The sequence below is a fragment of the Salvia splendens genome, chromosome 14, assembly GCF_004379255.2.
Source record: "Salvia splendens isolate huo1 chromosome 14, SspV2, whole genome shotgun sequence".
In the NCBI taxonomy this organism is placed as follows: Eukaryota; Viridiplantae; Streptophyta; class Magnoliopsida; order Lamiales; family Lamiaceae; genus Salvia; species Salvia splendens.
In genome coordinates, this window is record NC_056045.1 from 3,725,344 (window position 1) to 3,745,787 (window position 20,444).

At 37.6% G+C, this 20,444-nt stretch overlaps 4 protein-coding genes across 7 annotated transcripts; 1 reads left to right on the top strand and 3 right to left on the bottom strand.

The window, feature by feature from the left end:
• The first annotated feature begins 467 nt into the window (after nt 1–467).
• Nucleotides 468–2,576, top strand: LOC121763630 (10 kDa chaperonin 1, chloroplastic-like). The gene is made up of 7 exons (XM_042159689.1): nt 468–618; nt 741–799; nt 1,029–1,079; nt 1,595–1,660; nt 1,772–1,819; nt 1,948–1,977; nt 2,320–2,576. Exons 1-7 carry the CDS (start codon nt 531–533, stop codon nt 2,386–2,388), a joined length of 411 nt encoding a protein of 136 aa, XP_042015623.1. The 5' UTR covers nt 468–530; the 3' UTR covers nt 2,389–2,576.
• A 2,684-nt stretch (nt 2,577–5,260) lies between these two features.
• Nucleotides 5,261–7,513, bottom strand: LOC121766164 (acyl carrier protein 1, mitochondrial-like). The gene is made up of 2 exons (XM_042162516.1): nt 7,244–7,513; nt 5,261–5,684 (listed from the first exon to the last, which is right to left on the bottom strand). The coding sequence occupies exons 1-2, from the start codon at nt 7,436–7,438 to the stop codon at nt 5,508–5,510; spliced, it is 372 nt and encodes a 123-aa protein (XP_042018450.1). The 5' UTR covers nt 7,439–7,513; the 3' UTR covers nt 5,261–5,507.
• Nucleotides 7,514–8,785: 1,272 nt separating this feature from the next.
• Nucleotides 8,786–18,775, bottom strand: LOC121765058 (cleavage and polyadenylation specificity factor subunit 3-II-like). Of its 4 annotated transcripts, none has more exons than XM_042161103.1 (14): nt 18,619–18,775; nt 18,184–18,484; nt 17,238–17,320; nt 16,901–17,151; nt 16,687–16,801; nt 14,999–15,072; nt 13,856–13,992; nt 13,529–13,592; nt 12,969–13,034; nt 12,820–12,889; nt 12,365–12,469; nt 11,117–11,258; nt 10,545–10,644; nt 8,786–9,849 (listed from the first exon to the last, which is right to left on the bottom strand). In XM_042161103.1, the coding sequence occupies exons 3-14, from the start codon at nt 17,260–17,262 to the stop codon at nt 9,103–9,105; spliced, it is 1,896 nt and encodes a 631-aa protein (XP_042017037.1). In that variant the 5' UTR covers nt 17,263–17,320; nt 18,184–18,484; nt 18,619–18,775; the 3' UTR covers nt 8,786–9,102. The 4 variants fall into 4 exon arrangements, with proteins under 4 accessions (XP_042017037.1, XP_042017038.1, XP_042017039.1 ...); XM_042161104.1 differs by having other exon boundaries at nt 18,184–18,526; nt 18,619–18,773; XM_042161105.1 differs by having other exon boundaries at nt 16,901–17,022; nt 17,104–17,151; nt 18,184–18,756.
• On the bottom strand, nt 18,623–19,956 carry LOC121765692. The gene is made up of 3 exons (XM_042161898.1): nt 19,335–19,956; nt 19,185–19,233; nt 18,623–18,677 (listed from the first exon to the last, which is right to left on the bottom strand). Exons 1-3 carry the CDS (start codon nt 19,681–19,683, stop codon nt 18,623–18,625), a joined length of 453 nt encoding a protein of 150 aa, XP_042017832.1. The 5' UTR covers nt 19,684–19,956.
• Between the last annotated feature and the right edge of the window lie 488 nt (nt 19,957–20,444).

The window sequence follows — 20,444 nt, forward strand, 5'->3', positions numbered from 1 at the left end:
GTGCCTCTGATGTTATGAATTTTTTCAAAAAAATTTCTCTTTCCACAAATTTTGAATTTTGACGTATAATATCATTGAATTTTAATTGTTGAATTTTTTCTACCGACAACAAAATCCAGCTAAACAAGTTTCATCACTGCACTGTGAGCTAGAACTGAAGAGGAAAGTAAAACTAAAATTATCACTTTGTCATTTAATTCTTTTTTTACTTTGAATTATTAATAAGGATATTGATTATTTAAATAACTCTATTTATTATAAGTCTCTGAATAAGTGATTTGAAAATTTATTTAAGCTCGAGTACACTATCCAATAATATTTTTTTCTCTTACAATAACTACAAATCTAATTTACATCTAACATAAAAAATCGAGCCCATGTCTAAGCCCAAGCCCAAGCCTAAGCCCAAGCCCAATTAAAGCCAGAATAAAATGATAGCCTGCGCTCACTCCGTCAAAGTTGTACATTAAGCGCAAAGTACAACACCTCACTGCAACTGCCGCAGTCTCTTCTTCTCTTCTTCCTTATCCATGGCGTCTTCTTCATTCATTGCCCTAACCAATCCCTTTACCTCTAACAAACCCAACCTCCAACTCCTCTCCAATACAACACGCACTGGTTACTTTCTCTCTCTCCACCTTCAGTTTCTCCAACATTTACTCTAATTGAAGCTTATCTCTTTTTCACTCTTTTCAATTTAAGCATCATTTCAGTTTTAACATGTTGCAATTTTGGAACAGGTCTTCGGAGGAGCTCGCTGAGAGTGAATGCGATCGGAAAGACATACGAGCCTGCTAAGGTTTTCCCTCTCTTTCTGTATATGACATCAGTGTGTTTATTAATGTTTAAATGAAATTGATACAACATTTGTTTATTCTTACAGAATTTGAATATTTTGGTACAATGTGGGAGAAATAGGGACGGCTTAAGTCTAGCTTTTACTTTGCTAGCAAGAGTTGCTTTTGTAATTCTTTTGTTTTGTGTTGTGTTGAAATGAGGGTTGAAAGATTCTGGTTTTGTGTGTGTAGGTAGTGCCACAGGCTGATCGAGTTTTGATCCGTCTTGAGGAGCTTCCTGAGGTATTTTTTTTCCTACTTCGATTTCTTCTGTGTTATTGTAAGTGTTTGGGGGATAAGTATATGCTTTTGCAGTTGTAGAATTAGAAGTCGTGTTGATAACATACAGTTTTTTGAACATCATCGCAATTAGGCATATATTTTCAACCACTTGACTTGATAAGCATTTGTTTTGCTATATTATGCAGTTGTAGATTAGAGACCATATTGATAATTTTTTTCATACATTCTGAATATGATTCTGTTAATCTTAATTGGAGTTAGGCTGCTAATATTGTGGATTCCTCTTGGTCCAAACCCTATAAGTTCGTTTTCATAGTCAAGGTGGATAGCGTATCATCTTTCATAATAATATTTTCTGAATGTGGACGCTTTTAAGTCAGTCAAGAGTTTGAAAAACTTTAGGGATACAAAGTGCAGTAATATTCAAAGCTCATATGCATGATACATGTATGGATTAATCATTAATTATGCATTGTCTTTTCATTTGGTTAATGGGGTTTCTTTTTTCACTGAAGAAATCAGCTGGCGGAGTTTTGCTGCCGAAATCAGCTGTGAAGTTTGAGCGCTACCTTGTGGGAGAGGTATGTAAAGCATGTAAAACTCATAGTTGAGGGTGGGTTTGCTAGAATGGCATATCTTAATGAAAAGTTATACTTGTAACTGAGATACATCCTCTCATAATTCCCGTGCAGGTTGTCTCTCGTGGAGCTGAGGTTCAGGATGTGCAAACAGGAAGAAAGGTAAGTTTCAGGAGTTGTGGTTTAGTATACTTTCTCCGGTCAATTTTTTTTTTCTGTGAAACCTGTTTCACTTTTTCCTAAAGTGAAGCGTTTGTGTATCCACACTAATTAGACTTCCTTCTGTACAGGTGCTTTTCTCTGACATAAACGCACATGAGGTATGTGTTCATATTCATAACACCTAAGTTTTACTTGCATATTCGTGAAATCTCTCCACTTGTCTTGATTAAGGATTGGTTCATTTCTTAGAAGTATTAATTTGTCTTTAGAAGAAGTCATCTTTGTAGATGCTTCACTGTCTGCATACTGGGATATCCCATCCAAACAAACCATGTTAATGCTGTAATCTGGATCCGGTTATTTGAATTGCGCACTATATTAGTGTACTAGTCTGTAAATTGCAGTAAGCATTAGATCCTGTGTTCTCGCTTTGAATTTTGCTTTGATTCTTGCATTTTGACATATGGAAGACTATATAAAGTTTTGTGGTTTACTACTAGGTTGATTTGGGAACAGACACAAGGCATTGTTTCTGCAAAGCTGGCGACTTGCTGGCTGTTGTCAACTAGTGATCTTACACACTGGAGAAGAAAGCAAGACTAAGCTTAACTCGGACTGCAACAAGGGAGTAGTATGTATTGTTATAGCCTAGTTCAGGCAGGAATTCTTGAGTAATGACAATGGTTACTATATGAGGTCTTATTCAATAAAAGATTCTCCTCCATTTGGATGGGGAGAAACCCTCTTTTATCTTTTATCTGTTATCTTTTGAGAATTGAAAATTTGCTTTCGCATATTTGCCTCTAAACTTGTCACCTCTCCACCCAAAATAAACCAAGTAAAATTGAGAAGTTTAGGTTGTATTTTTGTTTTTTCATGCATTCAAATCATCCAATTATAGCTTTTGATTCAAAATTATCATAATTTCCAAAACTATCCACTCATGACTCATCCTTAGAGCATCTCCAGTGGGCGGATGTCCCACTCGGACATCCACTAGGACTTCCCAAAAACACCTCCTGCCACGTCACTAGGACTTCCCATCCCACTGCCACGTTACTAGGACATCCCCTTCACAATCCGCCCTTCCCACTAGGACTTCCCGCAATAAAAAAAATCACAAATTCACAAATATACGTAACGGAATTATAATTTTGACACGGAATACGGGAAAATTGCAAATGCTTCATTTAAAAAAAATTACATAAAAAAAAGAAAAAAATTACATAATAAAAAAGAAAAAATTACATAATAAAATTTTTGACTCGGCTCACTCCTCGTCGTCCGTGCCGCCCTCACCGTCGCCCGTGCCGCCTTCGCTGTCGCCCGGGCTGCCCCCGTCGTCCCCGTCGCTAATCTCGGCGCCATCATCTCCAATGGGTGGCATCCCCAAATCGCGCCGACATCCATCGATGACATCCTTCAACATCCTTTTGTACACAAGATCTGTCGTGCTATGCCACCTATGCATGGTCCGGACCAAGCTAGTCGTTATCTGCGCGCGGGCGAGACGGTCGTACTCTTCTGGGGGAGCAGGGGCCTCCGATTGGACCTCGAACGACCCGCTGCTGCTTCTCCTAGCATTCCGCTGCGCAGCCTTTTGCCCAATCGGGCGACGACGCCGGCGGGAGTCTGATTGAGGTAGCGGGGACACTTCCTCGGCTTCTGGAAGCTCGTGCGAACCAGCACTGTTGCTGTATTCACCGGAAGCGTTGATCTTCGTCCGCTTCTGCCAGCCCGATTCGACACCCCCACAAAACTTTTGGGAATCCTTCACCACGAGATAGGACTCCCACTGGTCGAAATCTTTGAACTTCAAAGATCTGTCGGGGTACTGCGCCAGGGCACGGTTCTTCACATCCTCCTCAGACATATCGTTGGTTGCTTGGCAGAGATTGTTTTGGTAGAGGCCGGCAAATCGACTAAGCTTAGGCCTCAACTGCTCCCACTGTTTCCGGCATTGTTCGGGAACGCGACACTTCGCCCCAGCCAGTTTGTGTGTGAGGTAGGCATCAGCGACGCGATGCCACAGTCTGTCAATATGCTGGTTAGCACCGACATAGGGATCCTCGACTATTGAAACCCAAGCCTTCGAAAGCGCGACGTTTTCCCACACGCTCCAGACCGTCCTCTTTCCCGTCTCCTCATCATCCTCCTCATCAGCCACCGTTCGCGAGGAAGAGCCCGTGGCTTTCCCCTTGCCCCTGCCCCTGCCACGGCCCTTGCCCCTGCCCCTTGCTGCTGTCCCCACATCATCGGGAGTCTCCCTGACTGGAGATAGCCCCAACTCCTCAAAAGAGAAAGTTTTCACGCCGGTGAACTGAGTCTGCGGAACAAAACTGGAGGGGGTATCAGTAGACAACATATCGATAACCGGCCGATAGACATCGTCCGCTAGTGGTTCAGGCCCCCTGCCACCCCCTCCCCCAGGCATGGTCTGCATCATCCCTGGCATCATCCCACCCATCCCCATCATATTTGGGGTCATGCCCCCCATCCCCATCCCCATCCCCATCATATTTGGGGTCATGCCCCCCATCCCCGCTACCCTGGGCATCATACCACCCATACCACCCATTCCACCGATCCAATTGTACATATTGCAGTAAGGGGATATCATCCCACTCATCCCACCCATACCACCCATCCTACCCATTCCACCCATCCCCGACATTGCCAGAACCGTTGTCGCATTTCCGCTAGAGTTTCCCTCCAGTTCGGCGGGAAACGTCGGAGTCTGCGACTCGCTCGTGGCGGGGGAGTTCCTGTCGTTCTCCATTAAGTAGAAATGAAATTTGTAGTAAAAGAAGAGAGAAACTTGTTAACACAAGTGGTGCGAATGAAATGAAGTTCAACGAGTCGTATATATAGAGTTTTTTTAAAAAAAAATTTAAATACCGGACGTCCGACCCGGACGTCCGCCCACCCGTCGCCCGCACATCCGAGGACATCCAACGTCATTACGGGACGTCCGTATCCGACTTGCCACGCCACAATGGCGGACGTCCCGGTCGCCCGTCGCGGATGTCCGACCAGACATCCGCCATTGGAGATGCTCCCATAAATTTTCATACTTTTCTTATTATCGAAAATTATCATAATTTCCAAACTATCCACTCATCCTCTGCATATATTGCAAGAAATTCTCACGTCAGAAAGTCTCACCCGGAATTTATTCAGAAAGATTAGGTTCCAACTATCATGGTAAATGAGGATTTGATGCCTAAATGTAGCAAAGATTAGGTTCCAACTAATAATTATGGCAGAACAAACATAAAAACGTACACAAAGTTTGGGGCAAACTCTAAGCATAAAATTCGGATTTCATGTTATTTATGAAGAAGTTGAATACTCCCTTAAGAAATTAAATTTAACCATAATCAAGAACTTTAATACCAGAAATTAAATGTAAAATTAGGTAAATAATTCAAGGGGAATGAATTAAGGATATGCCAAATTGGCAACAGATATAAATTTTGTGCCAATAACTTTGTTTCATCGTCACTGCAGCAGGGCAGAGGGCAACATGAGCTTAAGAAAAACAATACAAGAAGAGACTACACACCAACATTCAACCCCAGCTCAGGGATATCTTATCTCAAGCACGACTAAATTATTTCCCGTGCAAAGACGGATGGATACATGCTTTTGAGTTATCAAAACACCAAACTATGGAACATTGCATATCTTAGCTAGCCATAGGATGGTTATGAACATATTCAATTGCAAGATGGCATGAGTCAATCTTATCAGCTTCCTTGTCCGGAATTTCCAACTTAAACTCTTCCTCGAGAGCCATCACAATCTCCACATTGTCTAAGCTATCCAGACCCAAATCCTTTTGAAAATGAACATCAGGAGTCACCTGAAGTTATTAGAAAAGAAACTAGTCAGACTTCAGCTAATAATTTCCAGCATGGCATATCAGGATGAAAGACATTGAAATGCAGATCATCGAATCCCATTAGAAAAATCCTAATAGTTGACAGAGAGTGTAAGGGGTGTAATCTGGACATAAATATGAACGAGAAGCTCCAGAAAAACACAAAAATTATGATTAAAGATTACTCAACAAAGTTCAGAAATGTAAATTATGATGGTATCTACGAAAATTGCTACTTCAAAGAAATGATCCCTGATGTGGTATGAAATAAATGATAATAAGGTCAATTCATTGTGTTTGAAGTTTGAACCCATTGTGAAAAGACTAAACAGCATACTTTTATCAACATTTGAATCAATCGATCAAATAAAGAACTAATCATATGCAGAAGTTCCTGCATGTGCACACACAACAGAGTGACAGGTGAAGAAGCCATTCAATTGCAAATCTATGCACAAGTATTGTTTATTTCTATTTAAAAGTCACATGTTTTCGTTTTGCGCCAATAGCTATTCAGATCTAGTAGTAAAGCAGTACACTCCCACAATACAGCATATATTAAAAACCAGATATCAGAGTTTTCTGTTCATTTCAAAAATACCCCCCCAACAGTGTACATATGTTTGTTTGAACACTTTTACATATAGACAAATCCATCACTATCCTGTCATACTTTCAACAACAATGGCGACCTAATAATCTGAAGCACATTTGAGATTAATAAGCATCATTCAAATCGCTACTACACTTCGTTCACTTCTTCCTCCTGGCACGATAATAAAATAATACGATCTGCTGATGACTAAACAATCTATTGGTCACTTACAAGAGATTGTATTAGAATCCAAAGTTTTTACTTCTTTTGAAAAACACGGGGGGAAAGTTACAGGAAGAAGCTTTTATTGTATTCAACAGTCACTGACGTTCCTATCTACTAATCAGAGCACACAAATGCAGCTAACAAACTGCATTACCATCAAACAAACCAAGAGAAGTTTACACATGCTTAATTGCCAGTGAATTACAACCCAAAGGGTCAAAATACTAAAATTCCCATTCACTTTCTAGTTTTAACATCCCCGTCCACACCACTCGAATTATACTTGAATAACTATGAAACATCAATGTATCCAATAAATAAATAAATAAAACATCGAAAGAGTAAAAAAAGTAATTGAAAATGATATCAACACATTATTAATGATTGATTATAAATGTGACAAGGAATTTGTGCCGATATCAGGCAATCCGAATCACCTGATATAAATCCAGCATATTCATTCCTAGAGCTCCGTATCTCTATTCACTACTATATCTCCATTCACCAATATATCAAGATAAACAATGATTATAGAACTACATAACACAACGTATCCCAACCTTGCCAAACAAATCATACACAACGATAACCTAATTTCGAAACTTCCACTCATACAAATCGAGAAACAGCACCGAGGCAATCAAAGTGCTTGACATTCTAATAACGGAAAACTATTAAATTAATCGAATAATTGAAGAAACTGGGAGGGGGTGAGGTAGACCTTGGATGGATCGACTTTGGGGAAGCTCTTGACGACGTCGAGAACTCGGTCAATAACTGCCTGCTTGTCGAGGTGATCGTCGCCGTGGGACGACATCGATCGGACGGTCGCCAGGCGGGATCCGTTTAGGACAAAGGATTGGGTTACGGGGACCCTAATGTGGCGGAGAATGGCGGATCTCAACGCCGACGCCATTTTCTCTTGCGAATTTCCGGTGATTTCTCGTGCTAGAGCTGAGTAGGATAGATGTTTGAAGGGGAATTTGGAACTGGAGAGTAGAAGCACTTAACTAGATTTGGGGATTCTGTTGAGGGGTATTCTCGGTATTTTCATTGTGAGGGTTTTTGGAGAAAGCCCACTCTGCCCACCTTTGGGGAATTTTGTTAAATTTCTTTTATTTTATGCCGTATTCATCTCAAGAAAATAATAAAATGACATTAATTTTAATGCAAAGTTGATAAAGATATAGAAAAATTTGAAAAAAATACTCTTCCCATCCTTAAATAGTAGGTTCGATTTGAATTTACACAAATTTGAAAAAAAAATAGAGAGTGAATAGAAAAATATTCCATAATGGAGGGTAAGTTAGTGTCGGAAATCTATCAGGTCGGATCGGATGAGAAATTTACAGTCCGGTAAAGTTCATGACTTTCCATGCAACATTAAAGTTCACGAGAAAAAACCAAACTATTTTAAAAAGGTCATGACTTTGCAGACAATTTACTCTTATTAGTTCTATAATAAAATGTGATTGAGATAAAGTTAGTGGAATGTGTGGTTCATTATCAAAAGCTGTAAAACAAATGAGACATTTATTTTTGGACAAGCGAAAATGATAAAATAAGACGACTATTAGTGGACGAGGGAGTAATTTGAGTATTGTTGATGGAGAACGAGACTCACCTCATTAGAAAGAATACTAAAATGGAAAGTGGTTTAATTTTGTAGAACAGTCCAAAATAGAAAAAAGTGGACTACTTATTCAGGATGCATGAAGTATAATTCAGTCGTCGAATCCTATAATTTCTTTTATTATTTTGATTCGTCTATCCAAATTAATCTCTATATAATTTATGTTAAAATTTTATTTTAAATATAATAGACCCTTTTTCTATGCTTGGAAATAATATACTCCATCTGTCTCATAAAAATATACATTTGGGACACCGTAAGTTTTAATGCATAATTTGTAAAATAAAAGATAAATAGGAAAAAAAAGTAATTATAGTATTGTAAGTGGAGAATAAAGTCCACCATATTAGAGAGAAAGAAGTTACCAAAAATAGAAGAGGTTATTTTTATTTAACGGATCAAAATAGAATAAATCCATTTTTTATATATATAAATTAAAAAATTCTTCATTTTAATTAATGACTTGTAATATGGGCTATCATTTATCGATTAAAATATACATACAGGACTATATGCGTATAAATAAAATTTCTTGATTTAAACATATTTGTAGTTAAAATATACTCATGTTTCATTATAAATTTGGCAAAATATCATGCAGGTAAATATAGTAAATGTAGAAACTTCCGGTTTGAATCATAACCCAAAACATAGTAAATTAATTATTAAAATCATAACGCAGTAGTAAACCATCATTTTACACATAATAGTACATTGTTTTCATGTTTAACATTTGCCAGGAATTTCTTGATTCGATCTGAAAAGCATGTTTTCAACATATTCTTGAACTTAATTTCGATAAAACAAATGTCAAATAAGCTAGACAAACAAGGATGAAGTGACACTAAATCAATGATCATAAAAGTATAGTCCTTCCAAGTTTGTTTTTTTCTTTTGTATCAAGAACACTGGAGCTTTAAATAACGTCACTAGAAATCCATAAAGAATCAAGTGCTTTCCCTGCTCAACTTGACATTCTTTACTAGTGAAATAACTTTCCAAGCAAGTTCCTCGTCAGTCACCGACCACGTACAGCGAAAATGTAGTGCATCCGAGTTGCTGCTCGGACATTCTTCCCTCGAGCACAAAGAGGCGACAAACGACCCAACCTGAATGCCCTTTTGGCAATCATGCATAATACAATCGGGAAAATCTCCGGAAACTAATCCGAACAACAGCTGCAGCAAAGAATTCTTTTGAGACGTCGAAGGCGACCAATCTGATGCAGCATGGCTAATTTCTGAATCATATGCTGCTGCGCAACAATGAGCAAACTTCACTTGATGATTTTCTACTCCTAACACGTCCCTCAATTCGTTTTGAGTAAAGACTCTAGGATTCTGCAGGGTTAACATCCCTTGACCCACTCGGTCATCATGAACCTGCAATATAGGAGGTGTTCTCTCGTCCGAGCCAACATTGGTTTTCCAAAACTTGAAATTGGGGGTCAGGCAACTCTGCAGAAATGCATCAGACACACCGGCTTCTATGTGATGAGTTGAAGGAATGGTCACAGTTTCATTGTTTGCTGGATAACAGCATTCAATTCCCAATTCAGACTGGATTTTTTCTTTAAGCGCAGCCATCTTAGGCTTTTCTCCATGTACAAGCAGCACATGCTTAGGCGAGAGAAACGTAACAAGGTCCATGATTCCCTTGCCATCGGTATGAGCACTAAAAGCTAACTTATGAATCTGCAAAGCAGGTTGGGGAAAGGCCAAATAAGAACAAATTTTAACTCTAACAAGCACTTCACCAGAAAATGTGAAATTTTTGTGCTTGTTAAGGAGCTCTGAAATTGCAAACATTATGCCTTCTACATCAAAGGTCTTGAATTTTACATAGTTAAATGTCTGAATTTAAGCACAAACAATAACTTGAAATGCATATAATGAGTGTTTACATTCAAATATTTATTATTTCACAACTTCCCAATTAGTTTACCAACATAATATGGGATAATCATCATTTAAATCATAAACATTGACCAAATTTGTAATTTCAACCCAACTTGTAAGGCTGCGTAGCAAATAAATACCAAACCTTTCAATTTTATGCAATTAACAGTCAAATCGAAATTGCAAATTAGGTTCAACATTTATGGTTTAAATGACTTATGTCATACTTTAATACTTATACAATAGCCACTTTATTGAAAATTATTTTATATTCATACAAAAATCTACAAACAACACACAACTATTCTATTCATTAATACTAGGATTATCGACACTCTAAATACTAAAACTTCGAACCCTACCTAAATCTAAAACAAAAGCATGCTAAATAATTTAGCAAAAACAAAAATGTTGCTAAGGTTTCATCCTTTTGGGATATTAGAGAAGGAAAAAATAATAGTACAGTATATCATAAGAGGAAGGTTCTTAACCTGGCATCGCACATCGGTTTTGACATTCTCATCAAGCTTGATTTGTGTCGGTATCTTGGCTGACATCAATTTGCTTCCTATAATTCCATTCGAACAAGATCTGGAGGAAACACAGAGAGTTTGGGATCAAAGTTGCATACATGCACCGCCCCCGAGTTTACGCACCGGAACTAATAACATTCAAGATTATGCAAGATTATGCACGAAAGATAATTTTTTGGCTCTCTCTTTAGCCCTATGTCTCTAATCCCTAGGAGGTCTTCCATGAAAACTTTATTTTTTCTTGTGTGGATGGCGGGCAGGCCTGCCATGACCTATCATTACTTGCGACTATCTTCAACATAGTAAAAAACAAAAAAAAAGCATTGTACATATGGATTGTCTAAAACGACTTATAATAGTTTAGCAACGAAAGAAACTTTATATTCATAACAGTGGAATCATGTCTTCTTTGTTATATCTTCTGCATTTTCTTCATTCAGATAAAACGAATAAACCAGACCCCCCCCCCAAAAAAAATAACAGAACAAGTAGAAGTGCAAATCACTTATGTTAGAAAAGAACAATCATACCCTGGTAGCATGACAAGATTCTCTTCGTATGGAGCCCACTGCTTGAGAATTTCCAAAGAAAAGCCACCATTAAGGTTTCCAGGTGAAGCAAAAAGGACACAAGGTCCAGGAGCATTTATCAAGGAACGATCAAAACTCCTGACTGCAACATCACAATTCAGAGTAGATTATATAAGGTATTTTCACATATTTATTTACACAGGTTGCACAAGTTTAGATAACACCCATGCTCTAGAAAATCATTGATAATCATGAAAATTAGAGAAGTTTTTTGAAGGATTATCGAACTCCATTTAATATCTCAAAATAAGATAATGAAATTTAATCACCAACAGGTAAATGTATAAAAATAAATATTCAACATATTCATTTAGTATTCAGCACATGGCAGGCCTCCCAGCCCTCATACTTATATTCAAAGTTATTAAACACATTAGAGAAGTGAAGTACTGGGCATATGGTCTGTGCCTTACCAACAACTCTAGCTTACAAAACATCCATGTGTCATGTCTCCCAAATTGTAGCTATGGTTGGGCATTCTCGTATTGTAGCCGAACCACTGCAGAAGTTGGGGATGGTGGGATTAAAATTTATAATAATTGATTATGACAGAGAAAGGAGAGGATATATGAGGCAACATGGGCGGATGAGGAATAATTTGCAAGGCAATCTCCAGATTTCTGCCTTGTGGACAGAGTACAGGACTGTTAGGGAGGACAGATCGAGGAGTTGTTGCAGAATCGGGGGAGAGGTGAGAGCAAAGGCAAGTGCGTAGCAGTGCTTGATGCTTGACCATTGTTCTCTCATTTCTTCATCTGTTATTTACATTAGCCAATTAATATTGGGGTTGAGCTGCCAGCTAGTTTTATGGGTCTTGCTAGCCTAGAGAATACAAGCATTCTTTCTCCTATTGAAAAGACTAGTCTAGGATTTTGTATTTCTTGATCACAAAACATCAATGTTGTATATGGCTACTTGTTCTATAATTCAATTTCAAAACTTAAAACTATGCAGATAAAATTACTTGGACATTAATGTCATATAGAAGGACAAAAACATTAATATCATTTAGAAGGATAACATCCAAACACAAAAACAAGACATTTACTGGCCAACAGTACATTTAGAAGGACAAAATATCATTAAATAGTATTCAGCAGATGAAAAAGGCAGCATATTACTTGAGGCCATTATTGGAAAAAAAATGCATGCTGCTTCTTATTAGATACGGAGTTTGGCCGGACTTACCGTTTCTGAAGTCAAATGCGTTGTGTCTAGCATGAGTATCCTTGACATTTTGGCTTGCCCAATTGATGAGAATTTTATGGTACAGATTTGCTTGTATGGTCGAACCTGAGAATTTTTGCATTTACTCAGCTATTTCCAACAAAGTGACAAAAAAAAGCTGATCTTCATGGACATGTGCCCACTCTTTGAGCAGTTTGATAGAGTGGAGGCGGAATTAACAAATGAGCTAAACTGAATTGATATAACACCTCAAACCAAGAGATTCACAGGAAGATTCCTACCACACTGTGAATGCTTTTCTGTTTCCAATGGTGGCACAAAGATAGAGAAACCCTTATTTTGAAAATACTATTCAAACACCCACTAATTCTTGACCCACACAAGAACTTTATTCCAAGCACACCATGATGAAACCCATAATAATATTACAAAAAGATAAAGGCAAAAAGGGTTACCTGAAGAGAAGTATATTGGCACCTTAAGGTTTGTCCTCTCCCAATAATCATCTAATAGCATACACAGTTCCTGAAGAATAATTTAATCAGGAATGCAGAACAAATTAATTGCATCAACTAATTTACATTTATGCTGCAATAGTAAAGACCTGAGTCCTCCCAAGAGCATTTGAAGGAATTAGAACCTTGCCTCCACTAGCAACAGATTTGTGAACCTGCAAGACAAATCAATCACATGTAGATTTAAGCATATCCAAATACACACTGAAATAAAGAAACATCATATCAGAAGTACGATTCAGGGGGAAAGCACATGAAATAAGGAACACCTAGACAAACATCCAGCCCACATCAAGCAATTCACGGGTGTACCTAGCAACTAAATGTTCCTAAGGCTGAGGAGACTTATGGATTTAAGGATATTGTGTAGAAGGCATAATAAGAGAGGAAGTATACCAATTCAACAAGTGCCACTCATAACTGCAACCTTGAGAAATAAATGCGTGAATAACTGAGATTTATTATTTAATACTTTGAAGTATAATTGCTTCAGTTCAGGATAAGAAAGAATAATTGCAGAACACCAAAACTAGTAAATTGTAATCTGTTTATGGGTGATGACAAGGGATACGTAAGAGCGTATAAAGGTATATAACAAAAGAGCAAAGCATATCATGTTAACAAAAGTCAACTGATGTAAGATTCATACTGCTTTTAGAAATTCCCTCTCTTGGACATATTTTGAATCACGGTATGTTGTTGCATAAGTTGACCTGTTAAAAGGAAAAAATGAGGACATCTTAAGAAGACTTGATACAAAATATCAGCCAACTGTGGCAGTGTATTCAGCCACTGTCATCACCCCAATCTACATGAAGCCACTTTGAAGTTCATGAATCATCTAATTATCGACTTATCTTCTAATCCAGCTAGTTCGTTCAAGTCATAAAATGTCCTAGAGCATGCGAATTTCATATGCATCCCTAGCCAAGTTAGGATTTCTAGTCAGTGTATAGTCATGTAGAGATTCTCTTACTCGGATATAACAAGGTCCAGCTGCAGTCGGTCAATTTGAGCTGCACCAAGATGTCTATCAGGCACCATATTATAGTCACCTGTATATACCAAAGCAGAATCACCCACTTTGGCATAAAACATTGCAGCCCCAAGAACCTGAGAAAAATGTGTAATAATTCTGAGCCAAATTGGACAATATTCAAAGAACAATCTAAATTTCATAGATGAAGCATCTAATAAGTAGACAGCAAAAGTTCCAGTATATAATATTCCGTTATAGAACAAAACATGATAGGCTGTAGGTTTCTAGTAATGAAATACTTATCAAAATCCTGACATGCACCTTCTACAGAAAGACTGAGCCCTATCAAGTTTCATTCAATTGTGCAACCAATACATATACTATTATACTAAACCAACATGTAAGAAGTTTCTCGACACACCATTTGATACTTCATAGCTTACAAAGATATTGGAAATTGAGAATATGGAGTTGTGATTGATATTTTCTTCTTTAAGCATTTGGTTCACGAGTTGAATTAAAGAATGCCTTGCTTCAAACTTGAATCCTTAGTATATACTCCCTCCGTCCCAAGGTAGATGTCTCACTTGGATGATGGCACGAGATTTTAGAAAATGTTGTTTTGTGTGTTAAACGGAGAGAGAAAAGACACCCTCCGTCCTCCTTTTCACCCTAAGTGATACATTTTCCTTTTTGGAATGTCCCACCCTAAATGACACATTTCTTAAAATAGAAACATCACTCCCTTACTATTTCTCACTCTTACTTTATCCTCTATCCACTTAACTCACAAAACAACACTACATAAAAAGGAAGTATATATATTAATGTGAGAGTGAACTTTATCAAAAAAAAGGAAATGTGTAATCTTTTGTTGGACAAACTAGAAAAGGAAGTGTGATATCTACCTTGGGAGGATGGAGAGGTATTATGTAGGGACTGGAACTATAAGGGACTCTCTACACATCAATATATAATTTGAGGGAGAAGGCTGGGTATTTTTAATTATGACATTATTATAAACCTTACACAGATATCTTGCAGGTCATTTGCAGAAGTAGCACAAGTTTGTGGGGTGTGTGTGTGTGTGTGTGTAAGAATAATTAGTAACACGAGTGGAGCAAGGAATTAAAGCCTTACGTGCCCTGCATAGTAGGCTCGAATCTGAAGGTCTTTATCAACGTGAATAGTCTGTTTTAGATCCACTGCAGTCACTAGTTTGCATCGGCCGTAGCACATGTAAAAAAGAGCAATAAGATTACTAAAAATAACAGATATAAAATGTGCATACAATCAAACAGCACATGCCAGGAGTCAACTAAAATAGTATCTGAAAAGGAAACTATTTAGTGTTTCTATTACCTAAGGTCCACAAGATCGCCTGTCGAAATAGTTGATGGGAATGACTGAGCAATAAATATCATTTAAGGAGGCACCAAGCAGAAAAGAAAATGGTTCTTAGCACTGAGGAGAGAAGGAGGAAACAAAAGGTGTTATGACATTGCAAACCAAATTGAGTTATCAAGAAAAAGAAGACCTCTCAAAAAGAAAGTTTTTAAGCATGCAGTTGGCATTTTAATGATGCAAGTAGTATTTGACATGAATGCTCTTAACTGTTAAACATTTCTGCTCCTTTCTGATAATTATGCCCAGAGAAGGTAATCTTAAAAGTATGCCCTTTTATTATCAGGTATCAAGTAAAATCATACAAAAAAAACGATTTGAAGTGATACAAATCAAAACCTAAACAGAACAGCCAACAGGTTGAAAGGAAGTATATTTTTATCATTTGTAAACCAATGATTAACCTCTTACAATGAAGTGGGAGATTCTTTTGTGCCTGCTCTGCGAATGTTCTAGCAGTGTAATATCTGCTAGCAGTAGAGTGTGTGTGATTGTGATATGCATAGGTAACTATTAATTGTGAAATACGTAGTTGTTTCTTTGGGCACAGTACTCCAAAGACGTAGGTGGTTTAAGTTTAACTGAATTGTTGTCATGTTATTTTGGTACTGAACTGTTCCTACCCATAGCTCACTAAGCAATATGCATCTCATCCTATGAGCCCACAGATTAGTAAATTTTTCCCAAATCAAGTTTACATGTGCCACAGATTCCCTTGGCAACCAAGTGACCAACAACTTGATTAATTAGCTGTATCTATATGATTTTAATTCATTATACTACCTCCGTCCCTGAAAATTTGTCACCTATTTCCTTTTTCGTCCGTCCCTAAAAATTTGTCACCTTTCACTTTTACCATTTTTGGTAGTGGACCCTACATTCCACTAACTCATTCACACTCACATATTATTATAAAACTAATATATAAAAGTAGGACCCACATGCCACCAACTTTTTCAACCCACTTTCTTTTACATTTATTAAAACCCGTGCCGGGTCAAATGGTGACGAATTTTGGGGGACGGAGGGAGTATTTGTTATTTTATTTCATAATTGAGTTTCAGGCTGGACTGGATTCTCTAGGTCAAATTCTTTAGTTTTTATAGTTTTCATTCTATATATTTGCTCCTCAATACTTTTTTACTCTGTTAGATGCAAAACAACAATTTCCTTGCATAAACTTGAACTAAGAGGCAAAACAAAGATAGAGAGTTCATAAAAGGTTGTACTCCCTCCGTCCCAACTAAGTTGAGACAAAACTTTTAGGCACGAAGATTAAGAAATTGTGTTGCAAAGATAGAGGAATGAAGTAAGAAAGATAAAGAGAGACTAAAATAGATGGTGGAATAAAGTATGAGTGATTGGATATTTTGTTTTTCGTTAAAAAAGGAAATGACTCAATTTAGTTGGGACGGAGGGAGTACCTTTTTTCATACACTCTGCAATATGCTCAGAAGTAAACTGCGCTTTCTCTCCTCCTCTTTCAAGCATATTTCGATAATCCTCGAGCGCAAGTGGAGCTAAGGCCTTCGTTGGATACTACAGCAGTAAAAATTGTTTCAATTTTAAAAAGCCAAACATAAAATTGAGGAAAAGGGGACTGCTATAGTGAAAATAAGATGACTATGGGTCTGGTACCGTCATGTAAATGGGGCCCTCGTATCCACAAACTTGAGTAAAATATGGAAGGGCTCCAATGTGGTCCAAGTGGAAGTGTGTAATGATCACACAAGAGAGTGAACTGGTAAAGTCACCAGAATCTGAAATCAAAGAAAAATCCGGGTATTGGCGAAGATCTTTGTAGCGCATGTGCATTCCACAATCAAACATTATTCTCTTGCCATTTATTGTCACAACCACGCAGCTCTTCCCCACTTCTTGCCCGGCGCCTGTCCAATTACATGGACAATTAATTAAACATAAAACGGTTTCTAGGAAAGTTTAGAAAGTGTCCCGACTAAATACAATTAGTTACCGAGCACAAGGCATTCGATAGGCATCTCTAGGCAGTTGCACTCACGACCCGTTCACTAAAATTCTGTTTTATACTTTTAATCTCTGCAGCAGAAAGAATAAAAATAAAGCATCACCATAAAATTCATAATGGAACAAATTATAACTGTTTAAAAATATAACTCTTGAACTCCGGCCACAACCTATATCGAAATATTACTGTTAGTTTCTAAACACAAAGAAGAAACACAACCCAACAATCAAGAATAGTAAGGAAAGAAGCCATAAAACTAAAAAGGCCCGGGAAAAGTGAATCAAAAAAAGAGATAGCAATAAAAAGTAATGAAGAGAAACAAGTAATTGTAATTGAGAGAGTTAGCAAAATAAAATAGTGGAGTGAAAAAACAAGACTGTCAGAACATCTCCCTTCACATAAGCTTTAGAACAAATTTCATCAACAAGACAACAACTATTGCAACAAAACTTGCACAGCTATATAGCCAGCTTAAGGTCATTATCATATTTTCTTATACAATAAATAGGCTACACTGTGAACAAAATACATCGAACATTCTCTGCCTATTTATAATATTGGAAAGATCACGGAACCACCACTCTACATGATGTCATGAGGACTTAAAACCCACATTCTACAATCTGTTAAACAAAGCAGATTATGAATCGTTGGCTAAATATAAATTCCACGTATATATTCATCCTTAAATTTAATCTCCAAGTCAAAAAAAAGGACATACTTGGATTATTGTATTGCTGCTGTTCTCCTATTACTAAAACTAATTGAATGTAATATAGAATTGTTCGCACAATTGAACAAGAGAATGCTTAGTTCTACTTGATCTGCCAAAACTTATCTATCCTCACAATCTCAAATTGCATATTGAGGAAAAGCAACACCAAATTGATTTATGAGCTACGATTTCTCATACACACATATTTAGTTCACCAACCTGAAAGACGGTGAGGCACTCTGAGGCGATGTGGTGGACAGGTGGAGGCCGGAGGGTGGCCGCAACGCTGCTCAGTCGGAGCCGGCGCCTTTGGTGATGGAGCGACGGAGAAGGGGAAGGAGAAAGAGAGCGCTAGAATGATTTTTTCTATTTTTAATTCCAAAATTCATCCTATAACATCTCCAACGATCGGCAAAACGCAATTTTGCAGTGAAAAACACCTCCAATCATACTCCAAAACGCATCCCAAATCGCCCTTTTTTTGCGTTTTGAACAGCATTACTCCATCTTTGCAGTGGCACTGTAGCACGACGCAAAACTCATCCGAAATTGCAATTGAGTCCTTTTTTTATGATACTCGAAGAAGAAAGAGAGATGAGAGATGTTCAGAAACGGAAAAATGGAGAAGAAGAATTTGATGAAGAAACGACTTACCTGATTATAGAGAGTTGTAGATGGTTGAAGAACTTGCGAAGAAAATTTGATGATGCAGCCTGAAAACGAAAATACAGAGAATGAGAAGATTGAAGAGATAGCGGCGATGGGAGAGAGAGAAAATTAGGGGATGATGCAGAGTATTTATTTGTTTTAGGATATTGACGGTTTCATCAATATTTAGTTCAAAAAGTTAATTGATACAGTAATATTTATTTTATTTTATATAAATTATTAGTATTAATTATTTAATTTGTATGATTTGTGAAATTATATTTACTATAAAATATTAGGAGTTAAGGCCAAAATTGGTCCTAAACATATGGTCATTTTACCTTTTTGATCCTAAACTTTATCTTTTGAATTTTTTATCCTGCACATATAAAAATTTGATCATTTTGGTCCTCCGTCAATAGTTCCGTCAATTTTTTGACAGTCAACGCGTTTTACCCAATTTTGACCAAATTAGAATCTTAATTCTGATTTTAAGTCACCAATTAATCCCTAATTCTTTTAACAAATATTATAAATCAGAAATAAATAAATAAATAAAATGAAAATCAAACCTTCTCCTGTCATTATCTCGAACAATCTTCACACCTCCATTGCACACACCTTACCAAAAGAAGCAGATGCATAAAATCAAATAAATGAAACACTATTTTCTGAAATTATTTATTCCTAAAGCAATCAAACTGATAGTTGTTTAATTGTACCGTCGAAGAGCATGATTGGTCGGGAATCAATAATGTCGGTTTCCTCCTCCCGCGCCGTGTGCCCCACCGAGCTGAGCTGGTGCCGCGCCATCCCCACCGGCACCGGAATCACCGTCCTGGCCCTCCTCTTCTCGAAGCCCCCGACGTCTCCCTCCTTGAAAACGCCCTCTGAAGCCTCCAATCCTCCCACCCCATCCTCAACTCCAGGCTCCGCTTCGACCCCTCCTCCAACTCCTTCTCCTACGTCACCCCCCAATCCCCCTACCTCCAAATCCGCCCCTTCGATTCCCAATCCACCTCTCACATTCTCGTCTCCCAATTCCAATCCCATCCCCCCCTTGCACCTCATCCTCGAGCACGAGCTCAACACCAACTCCTGGCAGAATCCCAAACCTTCCTCCGACACCGGAAATTCGGTGCTCGCGCTCTGCCTCCACACCTCCGCCTGCGACAGGGCCGGCGCCGGGGCGCTGCTTAAGGAGCTCGTGACCTTGCTGGAGGAAAAACATGGGATGATTCAGGGGGAATCGGGCAAGGAGATGAAGGTCAGTTCGGGGATTGAGGATTGCATCCCTTCCGGCCAGGGGAACATGCCGTTTTGGTCAGAAAATAAAAAAATGAAATACAAGGCATTTTATTTTTTATTTATTTATTTCTGATTTATAATATTTGTTACAAGAATTAGGAATTAATTAGTGACTTAAAATCAGAATTAAGATTCTAATTTGGTCAAAATTGGGTAAAACGCGTTGACTGTCAAAAAATTGACGGAACTATTGACGGAGGACCAAAATGATTAAATTTTCATATGTGCAAGACCAAAAAATTCAAAAGATAAAGTTTAGGACCAAAAAGGTAAAATGACCATATGTTTAGGACCAATTTTGTCTTAACTCAAAAATATTAGTATTAATTATTTTATTGAGTATGAATTGTAATATTATATTTATTATTATAATACAATAAATTAAATAATAGTACAATATTTAGTAAGTACTCCTATTACATAACATAACACAATATTTAATATATATAAATATAGTATATTATTATAAACAATTGTATCAAATTATTTAATTATATTTGGAAAATTATTGGCAAAGTGTTGTG

Excerpts from the sequence above, each read along its gene's own strand:
- LOC121766164 (XM_042162516.1), bottom strand. The coding sequence starts at position 7,438 with ATGGCGTCGGCGTTGAGATCCGCCATTCTCCGCCACATTAGGGTCCCC. Across the intron at positions 5,685-7,243 it reads CCAAAGTCGATCCATCCAAG|GTGACTCCTGATGTTCATTT; the intron begins GTCTACCTCACC and ends TAATAACTTCAG.
- LOC121763630 (XM_042159689.1), top strand. The coding sequence starts at position 531 with ATGGCGTCTTCTTCATTCATTGCCCTAACCAATCCCTTTACCTCTAAC. Across the intron at positions 1,661-1,771 it reads AGCGCTACCTTGTGGGAGAG|GTTGTCTCTCGTGGAGCTGA; the intron begins GTATGTAAAGCA and ends ATTCCCGTGCAG. Across the intron at positions 1,978-2,319 it reads CTGACATAAACGCACATGAG|GTTGATTTGGGAACAGACAC; the intron begins GTATGTGTTCAT and ends GTTTACTACTAG.
- LOC121765058 (XM_042161103.1), bottom strand. The coding sequence starts at position 17,262 with ATGCCTATCGAATGCCTTGTGCTCG. Across the intron at positions 15,073-16,686 it reads TGCAGAGTGTATGAAAAAAG|TGACTGCAGTGGATCTAAAA; the intron begins GTACTCCCTCCG and ends GATGCAAACTAG. Across the intron at positions 13,993-14,998 it reads GAGCCTACTATGCAGGGCAC|GTTCTTGGGGCTGCAATGTT; the intron begins GTAAGGCTTTAA and ends CATTTTTCTCAG.
- LOC121765692 (XM_042161898.1), bottom strand. The coding sequence starts at position 19,683 with ATGAGGTGCAAGGGGGGGATGGGATTGGAATTGGGAGACGAGAATGTG. Across the intron at positions 19,234-19,334 it reads ACCAATCATGCTCTTCGACG|GTGTGTGCAATGGAGGTGTG; the intron begins GTACAATTAAAC and ends TCTTTTGGTAAG. Across the intron at positions 18,678-19,184 it reads CGAGATAATGACAGGAGAAG|GCTGCATCATCAAATTTTCT; the intron begins GTTTGATTTTCA and ends TTTCGTTTTCAG.